The 24,448-nt window shown below is 35.9% G+C and overlaps 1 protein-coding gene and 1 pseudogene across 1 annotated transcript in view; one reads left to right on the forward strand and one right to left on the reverse strand.

The window, feature by feature from the left end:
* The window catches only part of THOC1 (THO complex subunit 1), a 54,796-nt gene that overhangs the window by 10,053 nt on the left and 20,295 nt on the right, over positions 1-24,448 (forward strand). The window contains exons 8-11 of the mRNA XM_037031628.1: positions 7,270-7,352; positions 9,612-9,685; positions 17,747-17,855; positions 19,205-19,336. Coding sequence (XP_036887523.1) covers positions 7,270-7,352; positions 9,612-9,685; positions 17,747-17,855; positions 19,205-19,336 — 398 coding nt within the window. The remainder of the gene's footprint in view (positions 1-7,269; positions 7,353-9,611; positions 9,686-17,746; positions 17,856-19,204; positions 19,337-24,448) is intronic.
* Positions 2,591-3,101, reverse strand: LOC118979970 (60S ribosomal protein L23a-like; annotated as a pseudogene).

A 24,448-nucleotide genomic window follows, 5' to 3' on the forward strand; every position in this document is an offset into this window, starting at 1 on the left:
CTAAAGATAAATAAATAAATAAAATCTTTAGGGAAAAAAAAAGATTTGTGGGTATCTTGAATCTGTGGATTGGTATCCTTAATTAAGTTTATAAGAATTTTAGCTGTGATTTCTTGAAATATTGTATAGGACTCTCTCTCTTCTTTTCTTTCTGGAACTCCAGTAAACATCCTTATACCTTCTCACTATATCCCGTGTCTCTTACACTTTCTATATTTTTCAACTTTTTGTATATCACATTCTACATAATTTCTTCAAAACTGTTTTCCAGTTCTCTACTTCTCTCTTCAGCTATGAATAATCTGCTGAGTTCTTAATTTCAGTTATTGTAGTTTTTATTTCTAGAAGGTTTTTAAAATCTGCTTTGTTACTTTTTAGTTTCTTCTTCCCTGCTATTATTTCCAAATTTATTTTTTAGTTTTTAAGCAGGGTAAACATTGTTATTTTTGTTTTTTGTATCTAATGATTCCAGTACTTGTTAAGTCTTTGCTGGTTTGCCTCTAGTGTCTCTTTTTACTGTTTCTCACTCATACTCATGAAGTCATCTGTGTGTCTGGTTAGTGTTTGATGTTATATTTGAGAAGATATTTGATGGACTAATTTTGAGGCTTAGGATAGATACTCTTCTATCTATCACCAGATACAGATTTCATTACTTCTGTAATAAAGGGCACCTTTAGAAGGTGACTTCTACTAGTCCAGGATTGCCTTAACCCAGCCCAGCTCAACGTCTGCAGTTCTCTAGGTCATTGAGAAGACTTGGTGGACTGCAATTTGTTTTATCCATACTGATGATGTAGCCTACAAGTTCCTATCCTTGAAGATGGTTGAGGTGGGGTTTATTAGGTTCCCCACTTTCCTTGGGCCCAGAGATTTACTTCTATATCCTGGCTTAAGGAAGCTGATAGCTCAGTTTTGCAACTGAATCTTTCTGTTTGGTAGATGTCCTCAAGACAAGCAGCTTTGAAGGTTAAATGATGCATTGCTTATCTTTCTTTCCTCCTGGATCTTTGCCAAATATTCCTTACTATTTTGTCAGGTCTTCACTGTTTTTAAGAAAATAATTTTTCTGTTTTATTGCCCAAAACAATGCTATGAACATGGTTTATGATCTGTAAATATTTGTAGAATTAATGTAATTTATAGTGGGAGGATTAATACAAATTAATCAATTAGCCTTCCATTACTGAAAACTTACCCTTTTTTATCACATTTTTTGAGCTACTTTGTTAAGATGTGAATTCACATACCATACAAGTCACCATTTAAAGTGTACCATTCATTGCTTTTTAGTATATTCACAAGGTTGTTCTACTGATTCTAATTTTAGAACATTTTCCTTCTGAAAGGAACCTGTAGTCATTAACTGTCAGTCCCAGTTACCTCCACCCATATCCTGTCCCCAAGTCTTAAACAACCATTAATCTAACTTTTCAGTCTCCATAGATTTTCCTATTTTGGACATTTAAAAAGGGAAATAATATAATATGTGGCCCTTTGTGACTGGGTTTTTTCAACTTAGTATTATATTTTCAAGGTTCATTTGCCTTATAGCATGTATCACTAATACATTCCTTTTTATGGCTGAATAATCACTCTGTGGATATACCACATTTCATTTATCCATTCATCAATTGGTATACATTTGGGTTATTTCCACTTTTTGGCCGTTACAAAAAAGCTGCTGTAAACATTTGTGTACAGGTTTTTGTGTGGACATATATTTTCATTTCTCTTGGGACTATATTCCAAGGAAATAGTTGGGTCATATGGTAACTCTGTTTTAATACCTCCTTTATATATTTTTCTAAAAGAATTTCTGGGTCATATGGTAACTCTTAAAAGTCTTGAGGAACAACCGAAGTGTTTTCCAAATAGGCTGTGTCATTTTATAATTGTATCATCAATGCACAAGGGTTTTAGTTTCTCTACATCCTCACTAACATTGTTGTCTGGCTCTTTTATTATATTCTTCCTAAGGGGTATAAAGTGCTATCTGATTGTGGTTTTAATTTGTATTTTCCTAATGACTAAAGAGTTTAATTGTGAGTTCCATATGCCTATTGGTTATTTGTATGTCTTCTTTAAATAAATGTCTACTAAATTATTTGCCCATTGTAAAAATTGGGTTATTTATCTTTCTATTAATTAGTTGTACAAGTATTTTTTTATTTTCTGGATATAAGACCTGTATGAAATACACAATTTGCAAAGATTTTCTTTCATTCTGTGAAATGCCTTTTCATTTTCTCTATAGTATCATTTACTTTACAAAAGTTTTACATTTTGATGGAGCTTGCTATCTCTTGCTGTTTTTCTTGTTTTTTGCTTCTGCTCTGGGTGTCATATCTAAGAAACCATTGCCTAACCTAACGTCATGAAGATTTACTCATATGTTTTAAGTTTTAGCTCGGACATTTAGGTCTGTGATTCATTTTTAGTTGATTTTTATATATGGTATCAGGTAGCGATCCAGTTTCATTCTATTTATGGGATAGAACACAAGTAGGTTTACTGTTGTGAGTACATGAAACACAAAGGGTTTTTTCTGCTTATTTTTTTAGTATAAAATTTTTATGTTTAGGATTTGCCAGTTGGACTCTGTTCAGATGATCCCAATTTTGTTATCGATATCCAAAGCATCATAGTCTGGAGCCAGATGAACCTATGCCTTCTTCTCTCCATCAGGCTTGATCAGGGTATTGACCTTGGCCACATCAATGTCATAGAGCTTCTTCAAAGCCTGTTTGATCTGGTGCTTGTTGGCCTTGACATCCACAATGAGCACAAGTGTATTGTTGTCTTCTGTCTTCTTCATGGCTCAGTAGTCAGGGGGAACTTGATGATAGCATAGTCATCAACATGTTTCTCCTGGGGGTGCTCTTCTGAGGATATTTAGGCTGCCTTTAGAGCCACAGTGTCTTAGGCCTCTGGAAGGTGGGTAATATGTGGATCTTCTTTTTTGTGTGGCTGTGGATGCCTTTTAGCATTGCTTTCTTGGTCTTCGAAGCCTTTGCCTTAGCTTTGGGAGGGGCAGGGCTTAATTCTTCATTTTGGGTGCCGCCTTTGTGAAAAGACAAAGTTTGTTCTTGTATTATCATTTATAAATTGTATTATTTTCCATATGAACAACTAAACTTTTTAAAAAATTTTAATTGATTTTTAGAGAGAGGAAGGGTGAGAGAGAGAAACCTTTTTTGTTTTTTATTCCACCTATTTACACATTCATTGGTTGATTCTTCTGTGTGCCCTGGCAGGGGATTGAAACTGCAACCTTGGCATATTGGGACAACACTCTAACCAACTGAGCTACCTGGTCAGGGCTGTAAACCTACTTTTGCCCCAGCCTATATGTGGATACCAAGTGGTCCCAGCACCATTTGTTGGGAAAAAGACATTTTTCCCTACTGAACTGGCAACTCACCTTGTTTATGCTTTCAGAATATTAATATTAATTAAAACTTAGGGACTTGGCACTAAGTCATCCTTGTGTCTATCATCCTTTTGTTCATTATTGTCACATTACTGACTTCTGCTGTCACTCAATCTCAGTTTAAATTTCATTTCCTCTGAGAGGCCCTCTTTGAGCATCTAACCTAAACCTGCCACTCCAGTCACACATTAGCACCACCCGACTACAGATCTCTTCTTAGCATTTAATACCACCTGGCGTTTTTAGTGTGTTTGTGTTGTTCACCTCTGTATTCTCTGTGCCTAGAAGAGTGCCAGATACCTAGTCACTGTTTAAATATGTGATGAATGAAGGCTCTGTTTCTTTGTGAAATGAAGTATGCCCCCTCGTAAATACTAATTTGTGATTTATTTTTCTTGAATTTACAGAAGACATAAGAACAAGGTTTCAATTCCCATTCTTTTGCCATTCCTGGTTATCTCCAGCCTCCACTCTCATTATTTAAAAAATTAGATCTCATTTTTAATGTATTGTATTTCCAAATTGGCAAGATAATGAGAAACCACTTTTTTCTTTCTGTTATTAACTATTTGAAAGACTAACAATACATTGCTAGAGGTTGCTTTAAACTATATATGTTTTAATAAATTATATTTTTAGATTTGTTTTTAAACTATAAAAGTAACACAACATTCTTACAGAAAATTGGAAAGTGAAGAAAAAACACTATCCAAAATCAATCCTACCACCCTAACATAAGCTAGTTGGCATTTCAGGATATTTTCTTACACTACCTTTTCTTTTTTCTTTTTGACATTTGCAGATACTTGAGATTCACCTAGGGTGTATTCCAAGACCTTCAGAAGGCCATTTTAGCATGTAATTTACCCATTAAATATAGTAAAATATGGCTGAAATTTTTGACCTAAAGAGAATTATGGCATGTGCTATGTTAAGTAATAAGTAAAGGATAGACAAAAGCTATTTTAAATAGTCACAGCCAAATGATCAGCCAGGCTGATTCACAAGCTTACTTGATCTAGCATACTAGCTTTTTTTTTAACTTTCTGTTTTGTAATAATGTTAAACTTGAAGAGTTGCAAAGATAGTATAGAGGACCTGAATCAACTTCACCTAATGTTGCCCTCTTACATAACCATGGCACTGTTATCAAAACTTGACAAATCAACATTGGTACTGGACTGTTAATTACAGAGTTTATTTGGATTTTACCAATTTATCATTACTTCCTTTTTTCTCTTTAAGGATCTAACCCAGGATCCCACATTGTATTGATTTGTCATTTTGCTTTAATCTCCCCTCTGTGAGAGTTTCTCAGTCTTTGCTTATGTTTTTCATGACCTTGACACTTTTGAAGACCACTCACTGCTCTGGTATTTTGTAGAATGCCCTTCAGTTTAGGTTCTCCAATATTTTTCCGTAATTAGATTAAGGTTATGGATTTCAGGGAAGAAAACCACAGAAGTGATGTGCCCTTCTTAGTGTAGCATTTCAACATGATGCTTATGTGTCTTATTACTAGTAATGATATCCTTGATTCTGTATTTCTCTGCCATAAAGTCACTTTTTCCATTTGTAAGTAATATTTAGAGGGGAGATACTTTGAAGCTATGCAAATAACCTTTTTTTTTTTGTAGACCTTTGGTTCAGTTGTACATACTCATCAGTGGCTCTTGCCTACATTGATTATTAGGTTGTCCTGATGGTGATTTTCTGTTTCTTTTATTCCTTCTACATTTAATAATTGGGTTTCTTCTGTAAGAGAGAGTTGTGTCTTCTCGCTTATTTGCTTAATTCAGTCATCTATTTCATTATGAACTCATGGGTATTTATTTTATTATCTATTATAATCCCATAGTATCATTATTTCCTTTGTTACTCAAGTTGTTCTAGTTTTGCTCATTGGTAATTCTTTCAAGTTTCCCTGGTATAAAAAGATGGTCTGGGCACATCTTGTATTTTCCCTGTCCCAGCTCTGGAATCACGCACTTCTCCAAAGAGCCTGACTTCTTGCATTTAAGAATGACACTTAGAACCCAAAATATGCTAATATGCTCATTGCTGCTGGAATGTCAGTGCTTCTAGGCCCTCTCAGTGGACAGAGCTAGGAAAGATATGTATGTATACAAACCCACGTATACATATACATCTGTATTCATTTCTGTATCTCATCTGAAAGAGATCCCTGCACCCAATTCCAGGATTGAGGTGGGGTGGGGGACAGCGGTGCCCCACACCAACAAGCATTTGAATTCAACTCAGTGCTGACACTGTGTATGTACACAGAGATAGCATCAGGTTCCACAGGTAAAGGACTCAGTCCCACAAGACCAGCCTCCACTTCAGTGGCAGTTGCAAGACCAGGTTTTTACCTGTGCCTCTTACCAACTGGCTATAAATTAGAGATTCTCCACAACCCACTTCTTGGGTTCAATTAATTTGCTATAATGGCTCACAGAATTCAGAAAAACTCATTTATTTACTAGATTACTAATTTATTACAGAGGACGTTAAAGAATTAAATCAACAACCAGATGAAGAAATAACATAGGATGAGGTCTCGAACAAAGGTGCTCTGTCTTCTTTGAGCTTGGTGCTCAGCATGGTACCACATGGAAGCACTCCAGCTCCCAAACTTGGAAGCTCCACGAAGGCAGTGAGCTGTCCTTTTGGGGGGGTTATGGAGGCTTCATTGCATCATCACAATTGACTAAGTCATTGGCCTTTGGTGATTGGTTCCGTGTCAAGTCCTTCTCCCTTCCCCAGAAGTCAGGGTGTAGGACTTCTCTAATCATCTGGTTAGCTCTACTGGCAAACAACCCCTACCTACCCCTTTGGGTAGGGTCCAAAAGTTGTCCCTTTAACATAACAAGAGACACCACTGTTGCTCTCATGGCTTAGGAAATCCCAAAGGGTTTGGGAGCTGTAAGGTCAGCAACTGTGGATGAAGTAGGAGTATGTCTGAGACAAACATACATATTTCTTAGCATCCCCTGCTAGGAGTTGGCCTGCAGGGAACTGGACTACAACCCAGGCATGTGCCCTGACTGGGAATCGAACCGCAATCCTCTGGTTCGCAGGCCCGCGCTCAATCCACTGAGCTACACCAGCCAGGGCTCTCTATATATTTTTAAATAATCCACAGCAAAAACCATGAGATCATACTAATATTCTGAGAATATTTAAGCACCAGTAGACATGCTTATTTATAACTTCTTTTTCTGACAAAAACCTGGCTCTCAATAACAACAATATATTTCCCATAAATATTGTTACATACTCTCACTTCTTGATTATACAGTTTTTATTGGTGATTCAGAAAAATTATAAATTACTACATATTGCATTATATAAAGTTTTAAGATATTCATGAATAATTAATATAAACTATATTGTATGTAGAATTCTGTGTACTCTAAAGGCAGCTTTAAAAAATGAATTTTCATTTTTTTTAGGTTTTATATATTTATTTTTAGAGAAAGGGAAAGGGAGGGAGAATGAGAGGGAGAAAAACATCAGTGTATGAGAGAAACATCAATTAGGTTGCCTCTCACACGTACCTCAGTTGGAGACTGTCTGGCAACCCAAGCATGTGCCCTAACCGGGATTCTAACCAGCAACCTTCTGCTTTGTGGGAGGACGTCCAGCCAACTGAGCCACATGGATCAAGGAAAGAAATGACTTTTAGAAAGATTTGGAAATCCAAGTGTGGTGTTATTTCTAACTTGATCTTTTGTTTAATTATGGATTTATTATTTTATATGACAACATTATATTCTTAAACAAGTTTAGGTGTTTGGTGGATTTGCTTTGAAATCTTTTTTTTCTTTTAATAGGTCTTAACTTGCAGAGTCAATTTAATCTGGAAAATGTCACTGTTTTCAATACCAATGAGCAGGAAAGCACATTGGGTCAGAAGGTGAGGCTGATATGAAATCTAACAGAACATGTTTATATGTTTGTTATTGAGGTAACTTGTATGACTAAGTCATCAAAAATTTTCAAACTTATATTTCCAGTTTGTAGAAATAATATGTAGTCTCTTAAAAATGCAAACAAAGTAGAAATATTTCAAATAGAAAATAGAGCTACCCTATAATCCAAGGCCCCAAAGATGACCGACCACGCTTAACATTGTTTATCAAGACTTTTTGTGTATGTGTAGTTTATTCCAAAAATGAGGTCATGCAGTACATACTGTTCTGAAATTTACTTTCTTCTTTTAGCAGTAAAAATAGATGCATTTTTGCATCAGTATGTTTAGATGTGGCTCAGTGTTCATGCCTCATGATAAACTTTTTGATATATTACAGTCCCCTGTCAGTGGGCACTTAGATAATGTCTGATTGTGAAAAATTGTTAACAGCATTATAGTGAGTAATATTGTGTATATCACTGCTATATTATGCAGGTGTCTTTCTGTCGGATAAATTTTGATGAGTGAAATTGCTATGTCAAAATATATGCATGTATCAGATTTTGATGGCGGTTGCCCAGTTACTTCTCAAAAAGGTTATACCCCTTTATAGTACCACCAGTGGTACATAGAAAATGCCTGCCCATTTTCACGCAACCTCATAGCAACCCTGGGAATTACTTTTAAAAATCTGTGCTTGATTGATACTTAACTTGAAAGTAAGTCATCTTTGCTTTTAACTTACTTTCCTTGGTTATTAATGAAGTCAAGGAACTTAGTGTACGTTTATTGGAATATATTTCTCTTCTGTGCTGATTTGAAGCAGTGAGGAGAGAATTGCCTATTACTGCCATTTGCTCAGTTTTCTGTGAAATGTTTTTTCTTGTGATATGTAGAAATTATTATTATTTTATATAGAGTATTAATTTATTGCCTACCATATATTGATACAATTTTTCCTCAGTTTATACTTTTTATTGTAACTTTATGGTGCCTTTGCTGAATAGAATTTTTACATTTGGATATAATATTATCATTGGTTGATCCTTTATTGTTTGTTACCTTATGTCATGCTTAAGGCTTCTGTTCCACAAAATTATATCAACCCCTTTGTTTTCTTCTGGTGCATTTATGGTTTTGTTTTTTCCTTTATCTCTTCTTTTAAGATTTTATTATTTATTTTAGAGAGAGGAAGGGAGGGAGGAAGAGAGAGAGAAACATCAATGTATGGTTGCCTCTCACGTGCTGCCTATCAGGGACCTGGCTGGCAACCCAGGCATGTGCCCTGACTGGGAATTGAACCGGCAACACTTGGTTCACAGGCCAGGACTCAGTTCACTGAGCCATACCAGCCAGGGCTTCTCTAACTCTAACCCAGCAGAATTGTTGTAGTTTAGAATAAATTGAGTTATAATATTTCCCCAAATAGTGAGCCAGTTATGTGCCCACTGATTCTTTAAAGATGATAATATGTCCAGGAGATCGTCCAGGATTGTGAAATTCTTGACTATTCAGCACCTACTCTTCATTTAGGACCAAGTTATAAAGTTTTCAAAATTATTAACTAAATAAAATTAATGTCTCACTGTAGATTACTTAGACTACTTTAGTAATTTATTCCTTAAAGATGTAAAATCATTATCAATTTGGAAGTAATGTTGACTTTCCTTAAGGTCTTTCAGAATCTTGTCCTTCATTTTTATGTATCTTTTAAGTACTTCTTGGGCTATTCCATGTAAATTATTCTGAACTTTTAAATGTAGAGCTGGATACCCAGCATCCCAGCATATCCTAACGTGTTCCCAGCAGGATCAGGGAGGATTTCCATGGTGAAATTGAAGTTGGAGATTAAATACTACCTAAATTCATTGTATTTACTGCAGTTACTAGAGTCCTCAAAACACTAATGATTTTCTCAACTCTCTAAAAGGTCATTGTATATATTTCTACATATCTTGCTATAGACCCCTTATTCCCAGAGAGAACTTACTGACTATGCTTGGAGAAATACTGGTTTAAAACTTTTCACATTATCTTCATGATTGTCCTGTATCATTGTCATACTGGTCTTGAGTTCTCAGCTCCGCTCCCTGTCACATAGAATTCCCATTGCCTTAAAGGTTAATTATAGGTCTATATAGTTACTATGACTAGACTTCTCTACTGATGATTGTCTAGCAGTGTTTGAATGACATTATTCCAACATTTACCTTCTGCCTGACAAATGCTTCATGACAGATTGCACTTTTTTTTTAAATTTAGCACACTGAAGATAGAGAAGAAGGAATGGATGTAGAAGAAGGTGAAATGGGAGATGATGAAGCTCCAACAACTTGGTGAGTTTTCAGAAGTTCAGATTTCTTAATTGACAAAGATAATCAAGTTCAAGATCAGGGTGTCAAACTGATTTTCATCCGGGGCCACATCAGCCTCATGGTTGCCTTCAAAGGGCCAAATGTAATGTTAGGACTGTATAAATGTAACTACTCCCTAACTAGGGGCAAGGAGCTCTGCACTTCAGCCAGGTAGAAACAAGGTGCCACTGCCCTGGCTGGTGTAGCTCAGTGGATTGAGCGCAGGCCTGCGAACCACACGATCGCGGTTCGATTCCTAGTCAGGGCACGTGCCTGGGTTGCAGGCCAGTTCCCGGTTCCCGGCAGGGCACACACGAGAGGCAACCGTACATTGATATTTCTCTCTCTCTGTCCTTCCCTTTCCCTCTAAGATAAATGAATAAAATCTTTAAAAAAGGAAAAAAAGAAAAAGAAACAAGGTGCCAGGCTGGATAAAATGGTGGAGGGCCAGATTTGGCCTGTGGGCCTTGTGTTTGCCACCTGTGTTCTGGAGTGAGAATGTAGACAAAGAGAAAGGAAATCATGCTTATAGATTTCTTTTATTTATAACTTTCATGTATATTGCTTACAATTATAAATTCTAAATTTTTAATGGGTTGTATCAATTGGTTTCTAAATTGCATGCAAGCAGTTCATTGTTTACACAGCCTACTTAATACATGTTCATAACATTTAAAAGACCAAGCACAAACAACCTAAGTACTCCTCCCCTTTTGCCTTTCATTTAGCTTTGTGGACTTAATGCCTGTGGGTATAGAGCTATTTAATGAAGTAGGAGGAATAAGAAACTTACTTTCTCTCTTCTACTCTCCTATCCCTTCCTGGGACTTTTTCTTATCCTCTATAACCATTCTTTCCTGTGTTCTTTCCTTCCATATAATTTTTCTTTTCTTTTTTTTAAATTTTATTTATTTATTTTTAGAGAGAGGGAAAAGGAGGGAGAAAGAGAGGGAAACATCGATATGACAGAGAAACATTGATCACCCCTAACTGGGTACCTGGACTACCAGGCATGTGCCCTGATCAGGAATTGAACCTGTGACCTGTGGGTTTACAGGCCAGCACTCAATCCATTGAGCCATACCAGCCAGGGCCAAATAATTTCTTTTCAATGATCATTAGAAGCAATGAGGAAGAGTGAAGGCATGAAGGAACACTTTCACTAGCATTCTTCAAGGTGTCTGAGGTGACAAAAGTTATGATCATTAGTTGCAATTGAGAGAATTTCCAGAAGATCAAGAAGGGGTTCCTATATCTGCACAGGGAGATGTATTCCTTTCATTTCAAATTTCAAATTTAAATAAATACATATCCCCAAAGAAACATTGAAACTTGTATAGCTCCAAGCATAGCCCCAATATTTCCTAGTCATATAATCTTAAACAAATGACTTGGTTAAGTAAGTTTCAGAGTCTTTTAAATGTAGCGATGCCTACTACCTACTTTAGGTATTGAGAGGATTAAATGAGATGCTATTTGGAAGTGGTCTGTTAAGGTGTTTGGTAGTTATTCTTATTATGACTCTTGTTGTTGATGTTAAAAGGAGTGATATATGTAAAGTGCTTAAAACAGCATCTATTCAGTGCCCATCAACTATTATTTGTAGCTTTTTTGTTTGGGGTTTTTTTGAGACTTATTTATTCATGTGCATTATAGATTGAGTAGGTTTTTAGGGTCTGGTCTGTTGGCCACTAGGCAAGGCTATTAGGCTCCAAGATAACAGGTCACCTGGGACAGGTCACCAAAGACAAACTCTGATCATGGCAGTTTTTTCTAGTTAGACTCTGCCTAGGCCTGTGTAGCTCCATTGGTAATGTTCATAAACTAGTCCCAGCTGCAGGAAAATCATTTGAACAGGACTCAGTACTCAGTTGCCTCTCAATCTGTTATAATCACGTTTTTTTTTAACAGAGGAAGAAATTGTATGAGGAATTACTTTGTGACCAACTATATCACCAGACTTTCTTAGGCATCACAGTATATAAAGAACACATTGCTCGTGAATCTAAAGATTTGGCTGAAATACATAATAAAAGTTCTTGTATTAAAAAAATTTATTGTGTAAAATCATCAGCTTAACATTTAAAAAATACAGTAGTCCCCCACTTATCCATAGGGAATATGTTCTGAGATCCCCAGTGGACGTTTAAAACTGTGGATAGTACCAAAGCCTATCTATGTATGTTCAGTTTCTTCCTATGCATTTATACTTATTATAAAATTTAATTTATACATTAAGCAGTAAGAGAATGACAACAATAACTAAAAATAAAATAGAACAATTATAACTATTGTAATAAAGGTTATATAAATGTGGTCTCTCAAACTATTTTACTGTTCTTATACTCACCCATGTAACGAACGGTGTGAGATGATATATGTCTGTGATGAGATGAAGTGACTTAACATAGGTATTATTGTGCTGTAGGTTAGGCTACTATTGACCTTCTGACAGAAAGGGTTACTTGAACAAAGGCACTTAGATTCTACAACAGTTAATCTGATAATCAGGGTAGCTACCAAATGACTAATGGGCAGGTAGTGTAAACTGTGGGTACACTGGACAAAGGGACGATTCACATCCTGGGTGGGATGGAGCATGATGGTATGGGTTTTCATCACACTACTCAGGACAACTCACATTTAAAACTTACAAATTATTTATTTGGGGGATTTTCCATTTAATATTTTAGACCACAGTTGGTCACAAGTATTGAAACCATGGAACGCAAAACAACAAACAAGGGGAAAACTGCTGTGTGTTGCTTTTTTTTTTTAATCCTCAACTCAAGGATTTATTTATTGATTTGAGAGAGACAGACAGGCAGACAGAAATCTATCTATTGCCTCCCACACACACCCCGACTGGCGATCGAACCTGCAGCCTAAGTATGCACCCTGACCAGGAATCCAACCCACAACACTTTGGTGCACAGGACAGTGCTCCAACCATCCGAGCCACCTGGCCAAGGCTGTATGTTGTTTTATGTTCTTCATTAAAATAGTTATGAAACATTCTACTTTGGATAGTAACTCTCCTCTCACTTGTTATTGTTTATATTTACGACAAGTAGTTATATTTACTTTGTGTGGATAAATGTAAAATCCAAAAGGATCTGTGGAATGGTGAATGTGAAAGGCAGAAATACAGTAGGTTAAAACATGAAAAAAGGGTAAGAAAGTGGTGAACGTTGAATATAGACAACTCTTGTCAAGTTTAGTAATGAAGGAAAAGAGAGCGACAGAGAGAGACAGCATCTAGTGGAAAGAAATAGAACCATCAAGGGGGAGAATTTTTTAAAAAATATATTAGTCCTCAACTATAAAAATATCCTAGCAATAATATATATTAATACCACTTTAAAATGTATTCTGTGAGGCACCTCAAGCACAACCAAGGCCAACTAAAGATAAAAGAAGAAAGATTAGATGCCCATATAGGTAGATGATAAGAAGCAACTTGGAATATGTCATTACTAGTATCAAACATTAAATTAGATGTGAGCTTTCTGGCAACTGAGATAAAAAGGGACATATGATGGCTACATAATCCTCATTCTCTAATAATAGGTAACTTTCTGGTTTCTTAAGAAATAAACTTTCCTGGTACTTCAAGAAATATTTCTTCTTATACGTGGTAACTGAGTAATGTTTTGTGTGTGTGTGTGTGATATGCATATACATATAAATATTTGCATATAAATACTCTAAAAACAATTTTGTTTCAAAAACATTTTTTACCAGCTGTGTGGAACTGTATACATATGGAATACTGTATTATTTGATGAATACAAAATACAAATAATTATTTATGGCTGTTTCTTTTTCTATTTTACTTTCACATTTTGCGAAATGTTCTTACTGTGGCTCTTTTTTTTTTCTAGTTAGAGCCAGACTTACAATCTTATTTTTGTAAGTCACTAATGTTAATTATCGAAAGAGGTTGATATTCAGATCATTGTTTTTCTGTTTTCAGGGTTGTTTGGTACTAGGAAAGAGTTTAGAAAGTAAGTTAACATGCCCATTATTAGATTCTTTTGAGTATTGCTGTTTCTTGACAAAACTTTTGGCAGGAGCTAGATTTTTTTGTCAACTAAAAGTTGTTGGTCAGTATTCTTCATTATGGATTTGAAGCGAGATCCACGTGCTTGAGATACTAGCAGTTACTCTAGCAAAGTTAACATCGTTTTATCAAAATTAGCTAAACTTGCTGAATTACTTACCTGTTTTGACACTTAATTCAAAGCCTGTAACCTGGGTGAGTATATAAGCCTAATTTCAAACATTTTTGTAAAATAACCTGCACATACTTTGTTACTGTTCTTGTAAACCAAGGGTGTTTTCAATTATTTCCAAGTTCAAAGCTTTATTCCCAGCAGTTGTCAGAGTATGAATATAAGATAAGTCATACGTCACTGTGTGGTTAGATGTATGTTTTGCTTGAATTCATATGCCAATTGATGTAAATTTAAACTAATGCAATTCTTTAATTGGATATTTTATGATATTAACTTGTAGTTTGTCATCTTAACCATATGAATTAAAATCTTGTGGTGAAATTCTTACCTTCATGTGTTTTTTTGTGTTTTTTTTTAAGATTTTATTTATCTTTAGAGAGGAAAGGAAGGAGAGAAGGAGAGAAACATCAATGTATGGTTGCCTCTTGTGAGTCCCTCACTGGGAACTGGCCTGCAACCCAGGCATGTGCCCTGACTGGGAATCGAACCTTGATTGTGTGATTCGCAGGCCTGCGCTCAATCCACTGAGCTACACCAGCCACGGCCTTACCTTCATGTTTTACTAAAATACTTTTCCCTTTGTTTTTTCTTAGATTACGAATATACCTTTCCAGACTTTTTAAAAAATATATTTTATTGTTTATACCATTACACTTGTTCTATTCCCCCCTTCATTCCCCTCCACCCTGCACACCCCTCCCCCACAATTCCCCCCTTTAGTTTATGACTACATGTCTCAAGTATTTTAGATTCTATATTTCCCCTACTATTATTGCCCTCCCCCCATCTATTTGCTACCTACCGTCTATGCTACTTATTTTCTGTACCTTCTCCCCACTTCTCCTCCTCCCATTCCCCTGTTGCTAACCCTCCATGTGATCTTCATTTCTATGGTTCCACTCCTGATCTAGCTGTCCTCTTGGTTTGCTTTTGTTTTAGGTGTGGTTGTTAATAACTGTGAGTTTGCTATCCTTTCACTGTTCAAATTTTTTATCTTCTTTTTCTTAGATAAGTCCTTTTAACATTTCATATAATAAGGGCTTGGTGATGATGAACTCCTTGAATTTGATCTTATCTGAGAAGCACTTTATCTGTCCTTCCATTCTAAATGAAAGCCTTGCTGGATAAAGCAATCTTGGATGTAGGTCTTTGGATTTCATGACTTGGAATACTTCTTTCCAGGCCCTTCTTGCCTGTAAGGTCTCTTCTGAGAAATCCGCTGACAGTCTGATGGGAACTCCTTTGTAGGTGACTGTCCCCTTATCTCTTGTTGCTTCTAGGATTCTCTTCTTCATTTTAATCTTGGCTAATGTAATTATGATGTGCCTTGGTGTGTTCCTCCTCGGGTCCAACTTCTTTGGGACTCTCTGAGCTTCCTGGACTTCCTAGAAGTCTACTTCCTTTGCCAGATTGGGGAAGTTCTCCTTTATTATTTGTTCAAATAAGTTTTCCACTCATGGCTATTTCTTTCCCCCTTCTGGTACCCCTATAATTTCGATGTTGGAATGTTTAAAGATGTCCTGGAGGTTCCTAAGCCTCTCCTCATTTTTTTGAATTCTTGTTTCTTCATTCTTTTCTGGCTGGATGTTTTTTTCTTCCTTCTGGTCCACTCCCTTAATTTGAGTCCCAGTGTCCTTTCCATCACTATTGGTTTCCTGTGCATTTCCCTTCATTTCAGTCAGTTTAGCCTTCATACGTTCCTCTGATCTGTGACTAAAATCAACCAGTTCTGTGAGCATCCTGATCACCAGAGTTTTGAACAGTGCATAACTCTTTTTCGATTAGAGTTATTGGCTCTGGGGCTTTGAATTCTTATTGAGCCATATTTTGGACTGTTCGTGCCTGTTATGTATGAGGGGCAGAGCCTTATGTGTTCACCAGGGTGGGGCGACCCAGTCACTGGGTTGTGATGCTGGATGTGGGGGCGGGGTCAAAGGGGAGCAATGGCGGTCCCCTCTGCTGCCTCCTGCTGGGGCCTACATGGTCCATCCCACTGCGTGCGAATGTATGACCATGGTCAGCCCACCACCTTGCGCCCTCACTGGGTCCGCTGCTGGGGCTTGTGTGGTCTGTCTCACTGCTCAGTCCTCTGCTGGTTTATCTGTGCAGGAATGTGTGACTGAGGTCAGCCTGCCACCCTGGGCCCTTACTGGGTCTGCCGGATGCTACCCCAGCTGCCTGGGCGCCTGGGGTCGGGGTATCTTTCCTGCCCAATTCTGCTCCCCTGCTGGCTCCGCCCCTCTTACCGGTTTGGTTGAATGGTTGGTTGTTGTCGGACTTCCGTATTGTTCAATTTTCTGTTCTTTGGCTGTGTCTTTGTTTACTAAACCTTTGTTGTATTCAAACTTCGTTGTGGGAGAAGGCACAGTGTTTCCACCTACGCCTCCGTCTTGGCGGAAGTCCCCCTTTCCAGACTTTTGTAGAAAACTAAATTTTACACTAGCAAAGTATCTTATACTTTTTTACTCTTTCTTACATTATATACAAAGAAACTAAGGCATTTTTCAGCCTTTTTTTAACACTCAAGGATATGTATGTATGTATGTTTGTTTGTTTTTGAGAGAAAAAAATGCCACAGAGAAATATCGATCAGTTGCTTCCTGTACACACTCTGACCAGGTATTGAACCTGCAGTCTAGGTATGTTCCCTGACAGGGGATCAAACCCACAACCTTTTTGGTGTATGGGATGATGCTCCAACCATCTGAGCCACCCAGTCAGGGCCATTTTTTAGTCTTTTAAACATTAATTTCCCCCTCCAAAAATGAACTTTTGAAAAGTACATGGTAAAAATTACACACATTTTATTTTACTGTAAGCTTTAAGAGGCATTATAGTATTGTCTCTGATGCCCCCTAGCATAAGAAAAAGTTATTTTTAGTATATCAGTCTCTAAGATGAAGAGTGAGGGATTAATGTCCTATTATTGGCCAGAATAGAGATGGCAGGATTCTTAAGATCATGGTACTGTGTGGATCACTAACCCTGTTTCCCATTGAAAACTGCAGTCTTAAAACATTTTATAGTAGAACAGTTGCTTATAAGTTTACAATTTGTAAGTGTGTCTTTTAACACTAGACTTGTAACATAGCCAAATTAGAAGGTAAATTAGCAATGCCATAGTAAAGACACTAAGGAAAAGGGCTTATTTTTGTAACACTAAACTGTTATGTTCCTAATGTGTTTGTGGCATATAGGGCTTCATAACTCAGTGTATTGGTTAGAATATAATGCTTATGGCTTTTAACAGAGTCATATTAACATTGGCATAAGCAACTTAGTTGATTTCTTTGTCATGTAAAAGTCTGGAGACAGGCAGTCTAGGGACCAGTATTTCTTCTAACTTTTGTTCCCTTGGTGTTTGCTCTTTTCCCTGTAGTCCAGGTTGGCTCATCATCTTACCTACATTCTAGCCAACAGAAAGGGAAAAAAGAAAATGGTAAAACAGGGCTCCCCAAAATCACATATGGCTACCACTCTCAACTGATAGTTCAGAATTTAGCCACATGGGCTATATCTAACTACAAGATAGGTTAGGAAACAGTCTTAAATTCTAGATAATTTTGTATCAAGCCAAAATTCAGGGGTTTCATCACTATATAGATAAAGAGGGTCTATTTATGTATTCATTTCCTCTGAAATTATTTATAAAAGTTTATAAGTTTATAAATATGCACTTTTCTGGGGAAAGAGACCGTCTTTTATCAACTTCTTAGAGGGTTTGTGACCCAAGAAAGGTTAGAGCACTTAAATATTTCTAAAGGAACTTAAATTATTTATTTAATATTATCATTTATTTTATTAGCTCCATTCCAATTGATTACAACTTGTATCGAAAATTCTGGTCACTTCAGGATTACTTCAGGAACCCTGTGCAGTGCTATGAGAAGATTTCATGGAAAACTTTTCTCAAGGTAAGTTGCCAACCTCAAACTGGGAAAAGCCCAATATTCTATAACTAATGGCAAAACCAAATTTTGACTCTTGTCCAGAATACTTTTCGCTATATATTTCTACCTCTTATGTTTTTATACCTACTTCATAATATACAGGAGCTAAATTGTAAACACCTAAACAACTTTTTAAATGACTTGAGAATTTAAGAGTTACCAGTTACAGCCTTTTTTTAAAATATAGTATTATCAACATGAATTGATGAATTTTTGCCGGATATATTCTGTCTTCACTTTGAACAAAATTATTTCTGCGTTTCTGTTAGAACGAGTCTATAAACTGTGGCCTTGGACCAGATCCAGCCTACTGCCTATTTGTAAACAAAGTTTTTTTGGAACAAAACCCCACCCATTTGTGTTTACATATTACCAGTGGCTGTTTTTGTGCAACAATAGCAAACTAGTACTTGCAGCTGAAATCATAAGAGCCATAACACTATAACCCTTTAAAGAGAAACTTTGCTAAGCTCTGTTATATAGGAATTCTCTGTATTTCTTTTTTTCTTGACTACTTAAAAATCAGTTGTCCTTTTCTGTTGTTATAATCGAAATCCAAAGTTAATAGATAACTCTTAAAAGTAGGATGGTACCCCAACTGGTGTGGTCAGTGGATTGAGTGCCAGCCTGCGAACCAAAGCGTTGCTGGTTTGATTCCCAGTCAGGGCATGTGCCTCGGCTGTGGGCCAGGTCCCCAGTAAGGGGATGTGAGAGAGAAGACCACACTTTGATGTTTCTTTCCATCTCTTCTCCCTCCCTCCCCCTCTCTCAGAAAGTAAATAAAATCTTAAAAAAAAAAAGGATGGTGTATGTTCTCTGTTGTTTTGTACTGTTTTAATTTTTTATGCAGTATGTTTTTGTTTTTGACCACCATCCAAATTCAGGTTAAGAGGTAACTGAAAAATCATCTGAAATTGTCCTTCAGCTGGATACGGTTTGACATCGTTGTTTTATTTTGTCACAGTCTTTAGCACAAGAAGTACTTGAGAGTTTCCACAACTAATTAGCTAATTTCAGTGGTAAATTTCTATATACTATCAAAGTATTCCTTTCTCTGTTTGTCCCTTACACAAACTGCATAAGAAATCACATTTCATTGGGAGTAGAGAGTTTATTTCTACTTTTACAATACCGTGGAATCTCATACAAAATAGTTTTACCCTTATCTTGCTATTATAATTTTCTTAATTTACCTTCCAACATACATACATGGTAACTGGGAAGAAATTCTAGGGATTCTGATACAGAAAATCACTGAACAAATTTTGGGGCAACAGTGCCAAATAAAACTAACTGATATTTTTACTTTGCAGTATTCAGAAGAAGTTCTAGCTGTTTTCAAGAGTTATAAATTAGATGATACTCAGGCCTCAAGAAAAAAGATGGAAGAATTAAAAACAGGAGGAGAACATGTATATTTTGCAAAATTTTTAACAAGTGAAAAGGTATATATAAATCTTTCTTTTTCACTAAAGCATAATAAAATGGTTTTTTTTTATTGATATACTTTTTAAGTTCAATAGCAATGTCTCTTACTTTGGGTTAAAGCTGATAAGTTAGTTTTGAAGTCCTATTTCTCCACTGTACAAGTAAGACTAATTTGGTTTCAAAGATGAAAGAGGCTATTCTACATTAAGTATGTTTTGTAGACTTACTTCAGAATGGGTGCAGTTTAATTACTTTCAGGTATATATATTTTGGACCTGAAGTTGGGCTATAATTTGCATTTATGAATATATTTTACAGTTAGTTTTCCATTTAGGTACAAATAAGGGGTTTAAAAATCACCTGTTAATCTTATTTATATAGTTAAGTAGATTTTGTTCAAATGTAAGGGATTTTGTAAGCTTCTGGTCAACATGGCACATTGAGTTTGTTTGAATTCACTCCCTTTGCTCCAAATACATACAAATGGCAGATAAATATATAAAAAGGGAAAACAAAAAAGACAAGGCTGGCCTTCCAGAAACAAGATAAATATCTTGACTAGAAGTGCAAAGTAGCAAAACTGAAGCTTTGGGCCTATGGGACTCTATGTTAAGCAGGTAGTGGCATCCAGGAATTTGACTGAAAGTTACAGAGACCAGATCCGTTTCTTGTGGAACCAGGGGCCATGGGCAGAATCACTGCTTGCAGAAATGAGTAGAACTTAACTCACTTTTGGAAAAAAGCTAAAAAATATATATTACCCATTTTCTACCAAGGGCTATGGTTTCATAGGAAATTGTGGTTCTAAAAATAACAAAGACACAACTTTTTATTCATCTGTTTGCTCTGTGATCAGATATAGGAGGTCTGTCCAGGAGGCATTAGGTCATGTAATACGAAAAATAGAGACATTTATTGAAGAAGATGCAAGATACCAAAAACATTGTACATAGGACAATGATACCTCAGTCTTTTTCAAAGTAGGCATTTGGAACCTCGCATAGTTCTCCCAATTGCCATCAGCTGTCCTGTTGTATTTTTCTGAGTCTAATCAATAGTCTGAAATTTATTCTGTTTCAAAAGTGATTTTATTTTGGAGAAAAACCAGAAATCACAGGGCACCACCTCTGGGCTATAGGGTTGCTCACCTTGGTGATTCGATGTTTTGCTAAAAAACGGCACAAGACATGATGCATAAGCAGGTGCACTGTTGTGATGGAGCTGCCAATCACCAGTTGCCCATAGTTGCAGACTTCTGAATCATCTGAATAGTTTGTGCAGAGGAATGTTCGAGCTTAACGCAAAATTTGATGCAGACTCATTGCTCTACTCACTCATTTTGAATGTGATAGTGACAATATTTTATGCTCACTCAAGAGTATCTACCACACCCACTGACTAGTAGTCACGATTGTTCACCCATGCACATCCCAATCCACTTTCCTTGGCTGCCAGGTTATATTGATGTCACACAAACTGTTCTCATTATATTAACAGTGGCTGGACTTTTTCCAGACAGACCTCATATGATATGATATCACATTTGTATTATGATATCCCTAATGTACTTATGAAACAGCTGCTCCAAAAATCATCATAAACTTTTTTCCAAACTTGTGCTAGGGGCCCTGATAGAAACAAATGTAAAATTACTAGACAGGAAAGGGTGTACACAAAGAGAAGTGAGCAAACATCCCAAAACAAAAACCTCTCATTCATAACTCTCTGAAAAATTAAAATCCCAAAATTCCTTTAAAAATGTAATGCTAAGAAAGATCAACTACTGGAATATACAGATACACAGCATGACAAGACTTTATAATACATGCTTTGGATGATCAAAGATAATTGATGATAGAACATCCCTTGAGAATAAGAAATTGTGAAACTGAAATGTTTCAGTAGAAATGAAATAGATTTGAATATGACAATTTGGAAGTCTTGATAGTTAAAAATACAGTCATTGAAACTGAAGCACATGTGGCACACAGTTAAACTATAGATTGGACATGAAGACAAGAGCACTAGTGAATGGAAGATAGCGGTGAAATGTTCACCCATAACAGCACTGACAGATTTTTTTGATTAATGTGGAAGACCAGTTAAGAGCAGTGAAGGGTAGATTGAGAAATTGCAGCACATATCTCATAGGATTTTCAAAGAGCAAAATGGAGGGAATGATGGAGAAACTATATTGAAAAGCATTGAAGGAAGACTCAAATTCTCAGATGAAAAGTGTGCTACAACTGCCAGCAGGATAAACAAAGATAAATACATTAATACATCATGCTGTAACTTCAAGGGTAAAGAGAAAATTTTAAAAGCCAACAAAGAGCCCTGGCTAGTGTGGCTCAGTGGATTGAGTGCTGGTCTGTGAACCAAAGGGTCACAGGTTTGGTTCCCAGTCAGGACATGTGCCTGGGTTGCAAGCCAGTAGTGGGTGTGCGAGAGGTAAGCACACATTGATGTTTCTCCCTCCCCTTTCTCTAAAAGTAAATAAAATATTTTTTAAAAAAGAAAAACAACTTGTAGCTCTTCAATGGCAAAAGGCAAAAAGGGGACAGGAAGAAATATAGACTACATTATAAATCCAACAGATGGGAAAGGAAGGAAAAAAAGCAAAAATAGTAGAAATAAGCCCAAATATACCAGTAATAACTCTGTAAACTGATTTAACATACCTAATAAGACAGCTTATCAGATTGGGCTTTTTGGAATCCATCTAGGTTAATTTACTGTAAATGAAACAAACATATAAACCTCTGGTTGATTAAAGAATTCAAAATTTTTACTTTATGTGGAGAGAAGAAAATTAGCTTAATGCAGAATCTTCTCAAAGATTCATACCTTTCAGAAAGCTAAAATGTCACTTTAATACTATCAGGGCAAAAAAGTTATAAAATACAAGAACCTTGTGTTTTAAGTAAGCTTTAAGACTTGTGTAGTTTTAGGAATTACAGGTTACATTTCTTAGGACATAATAGCTATTTCTAGATGTCTTAAACAATTTTTTTTGTTAAGACATTTTCAAGGGTATTTTAATAAGAGAAAGCAGCAGGATTATACTTTTTCAGAGAAATCTCCATATTGGAATGTTAAGATCAGTGCTTTTGTATCAATCTATTCACTTTATCAGAACCAGCTAACTAGTGTCTCCTTTACTGATTCTTTGTGAGCTTGCTTTCTACCAGCAGTATGGAGAGTGTGAGTTTTCAGGGTTAAGAACTAGAATCCATTAGTTAATATTTCAAGAGATGTAAAACCATTTTTGAGAAGAAAATTTTACAATATGGGAAAGAAAAGGGTTCCTTCCTTTTGTAATAAAGAGAATTGTAACAAAGAGAATAACAATTGTAACAATTGTTATTGTTATAATGCCTGGATGTAACAATTGTAACAAAGAGAATATGAGGTGATGTTTTGCATCTTCAGTTCTTGTTGCCTCATAAGCAACAACTTTACCTTAAATCTATATCTGTATACAGTTCCTACTTGTACAATCCATATTTTTTTCTGTCTCATTATGTTTATTGAATTTACTTATTTTATTTTTCAATTACAGTTGATAGTCAGTATTTGTTTTAGCCCTGCCTGGGTAGATTAGTTGGTTGGAGCATTGTCCTGATACACCAGGGTTGTAGGTTCAGTTCTTATGTGTGTCAGGGCACATACAAGAATCAAATAATGAACAACAAATCTCTCTCTCACCCACACTCTCACATCTTCTTCCTCCCTCCTTCTCCTTTCCTCCCTTTCAAATCAATTATTTTAAAAAACCTATCTCAAGCATGATATATAATGATCAAACTTTCAGAAGCACTCAATAAATTTAAGAATAAGGCAGAGATGTCTCCTAGCCACATTTCTGTTAAACGTTCTAATCGAGGACCTAGCCATTTCAAAAAGAGGAAACAAGAAATAAAAGTTATAAGTATTAGAAAAGACTGTTCCTGTTTGAAGGCAATATAATTGTCTACAGTGAAAATCCAAAAGAACCAAGAAACTATTAGGGTTCAGGAAGCTTCAGCAAGGTTATAAAGGAAACATCAGTATTCTTCCTGTAACTAACCAATTATGAAATGTTACTCAAAGTAATAATAAAAACTAATATCTAGAATAATAAAATTACAAAAATGGAAAGGTATGAGTACATTTATAGATAGGAAGACTTAGTGCCACTTCTTCCCAAATGTATCCGTAAATTCAGTGTATTTTTAATCAAATGCAAATGAAGGAACTTGAAAAGTTGATCTTATAGTCTTTATGGAAAAGCAAAATGCCAAGAGTAACTAAGAAAACTTTGAAGAAGGAGATGGGAACAGTTCTATCCAATATTAAGACCTATAAAGTTATAGAAATTAAAACAGGGAGGTAATTGTTAGTACAGGTATAAAGAAGAAAAATACTGGAACAATAAAAAGTATATAGGTAAGTCTAATACACAAAAGAGTTACAAATTAGTGAGGAAACGATAGATTCTTCATAAATGTTGCTTGGACATCCATAGAAAAAATAAAATTTAATCCAAATCTTAGTATATACACAGGACAAGGCTCATAAAAGCCTGGATGACAAGAGTAAAACTATTAAACATTGAATGGAAAATATACAATACATTTGGAAAAGGAAAAGATTTTTTCAGCCACAAAAAAAGACAAATCATGAGGGGAAAGATCAGTACATTTAATACTAAAATATAAAATTTTTTAATAGTAAAAGATATCAGAAACAAGTGAAAAGATCAGCCACAAACTAGAAGATATTCACTATCTATATAACTGAAAAAATTGGTACTCTAAACATTCCATTGATCAAACAATAACCCAGTAGAAAATTGGAAAATTGTGTGGACAGGTAATTTACAAACATAGAAACTGAATTTATAAACTGAAAAAAATTCAGTTTATTAATTCACATCACTAGTAGCCAAAGAACTTAAAATGGTGAGATAATCATTTATGCTTACCAAATTGAGAAAAATAAAAAAAGCCCAACAAATGGTATTGGTAAAGGTAGAGGAAAAAAAGAACTTTCATACACTGCTGGTCGAAGTATAAATTGTTACAACCACTTTGCAAAACAATTTTACAGCTAGTGAAGTTAAAACTTTCATTCCTAGATGTGATCCC

Source organism: Sturnira hondurensis, unplaced genomic scaffold (genome assembly GCF_014824575.4).
Source record: "Sturnira hondurensis isolate 20B ecotype Veracruz unplaced genomic scaffold, ASM1482457v3 Scaffold0001872, whole genome shotgun sequence".
In the NCBI taxonomy this organism is placed as follows: domain Eukaryota; kingdom Metazoa; phylum Chordata; class Mammalia; order Chiroptera; family Phyllostomidae; genus Sturnira; species Sturnira hondurensis.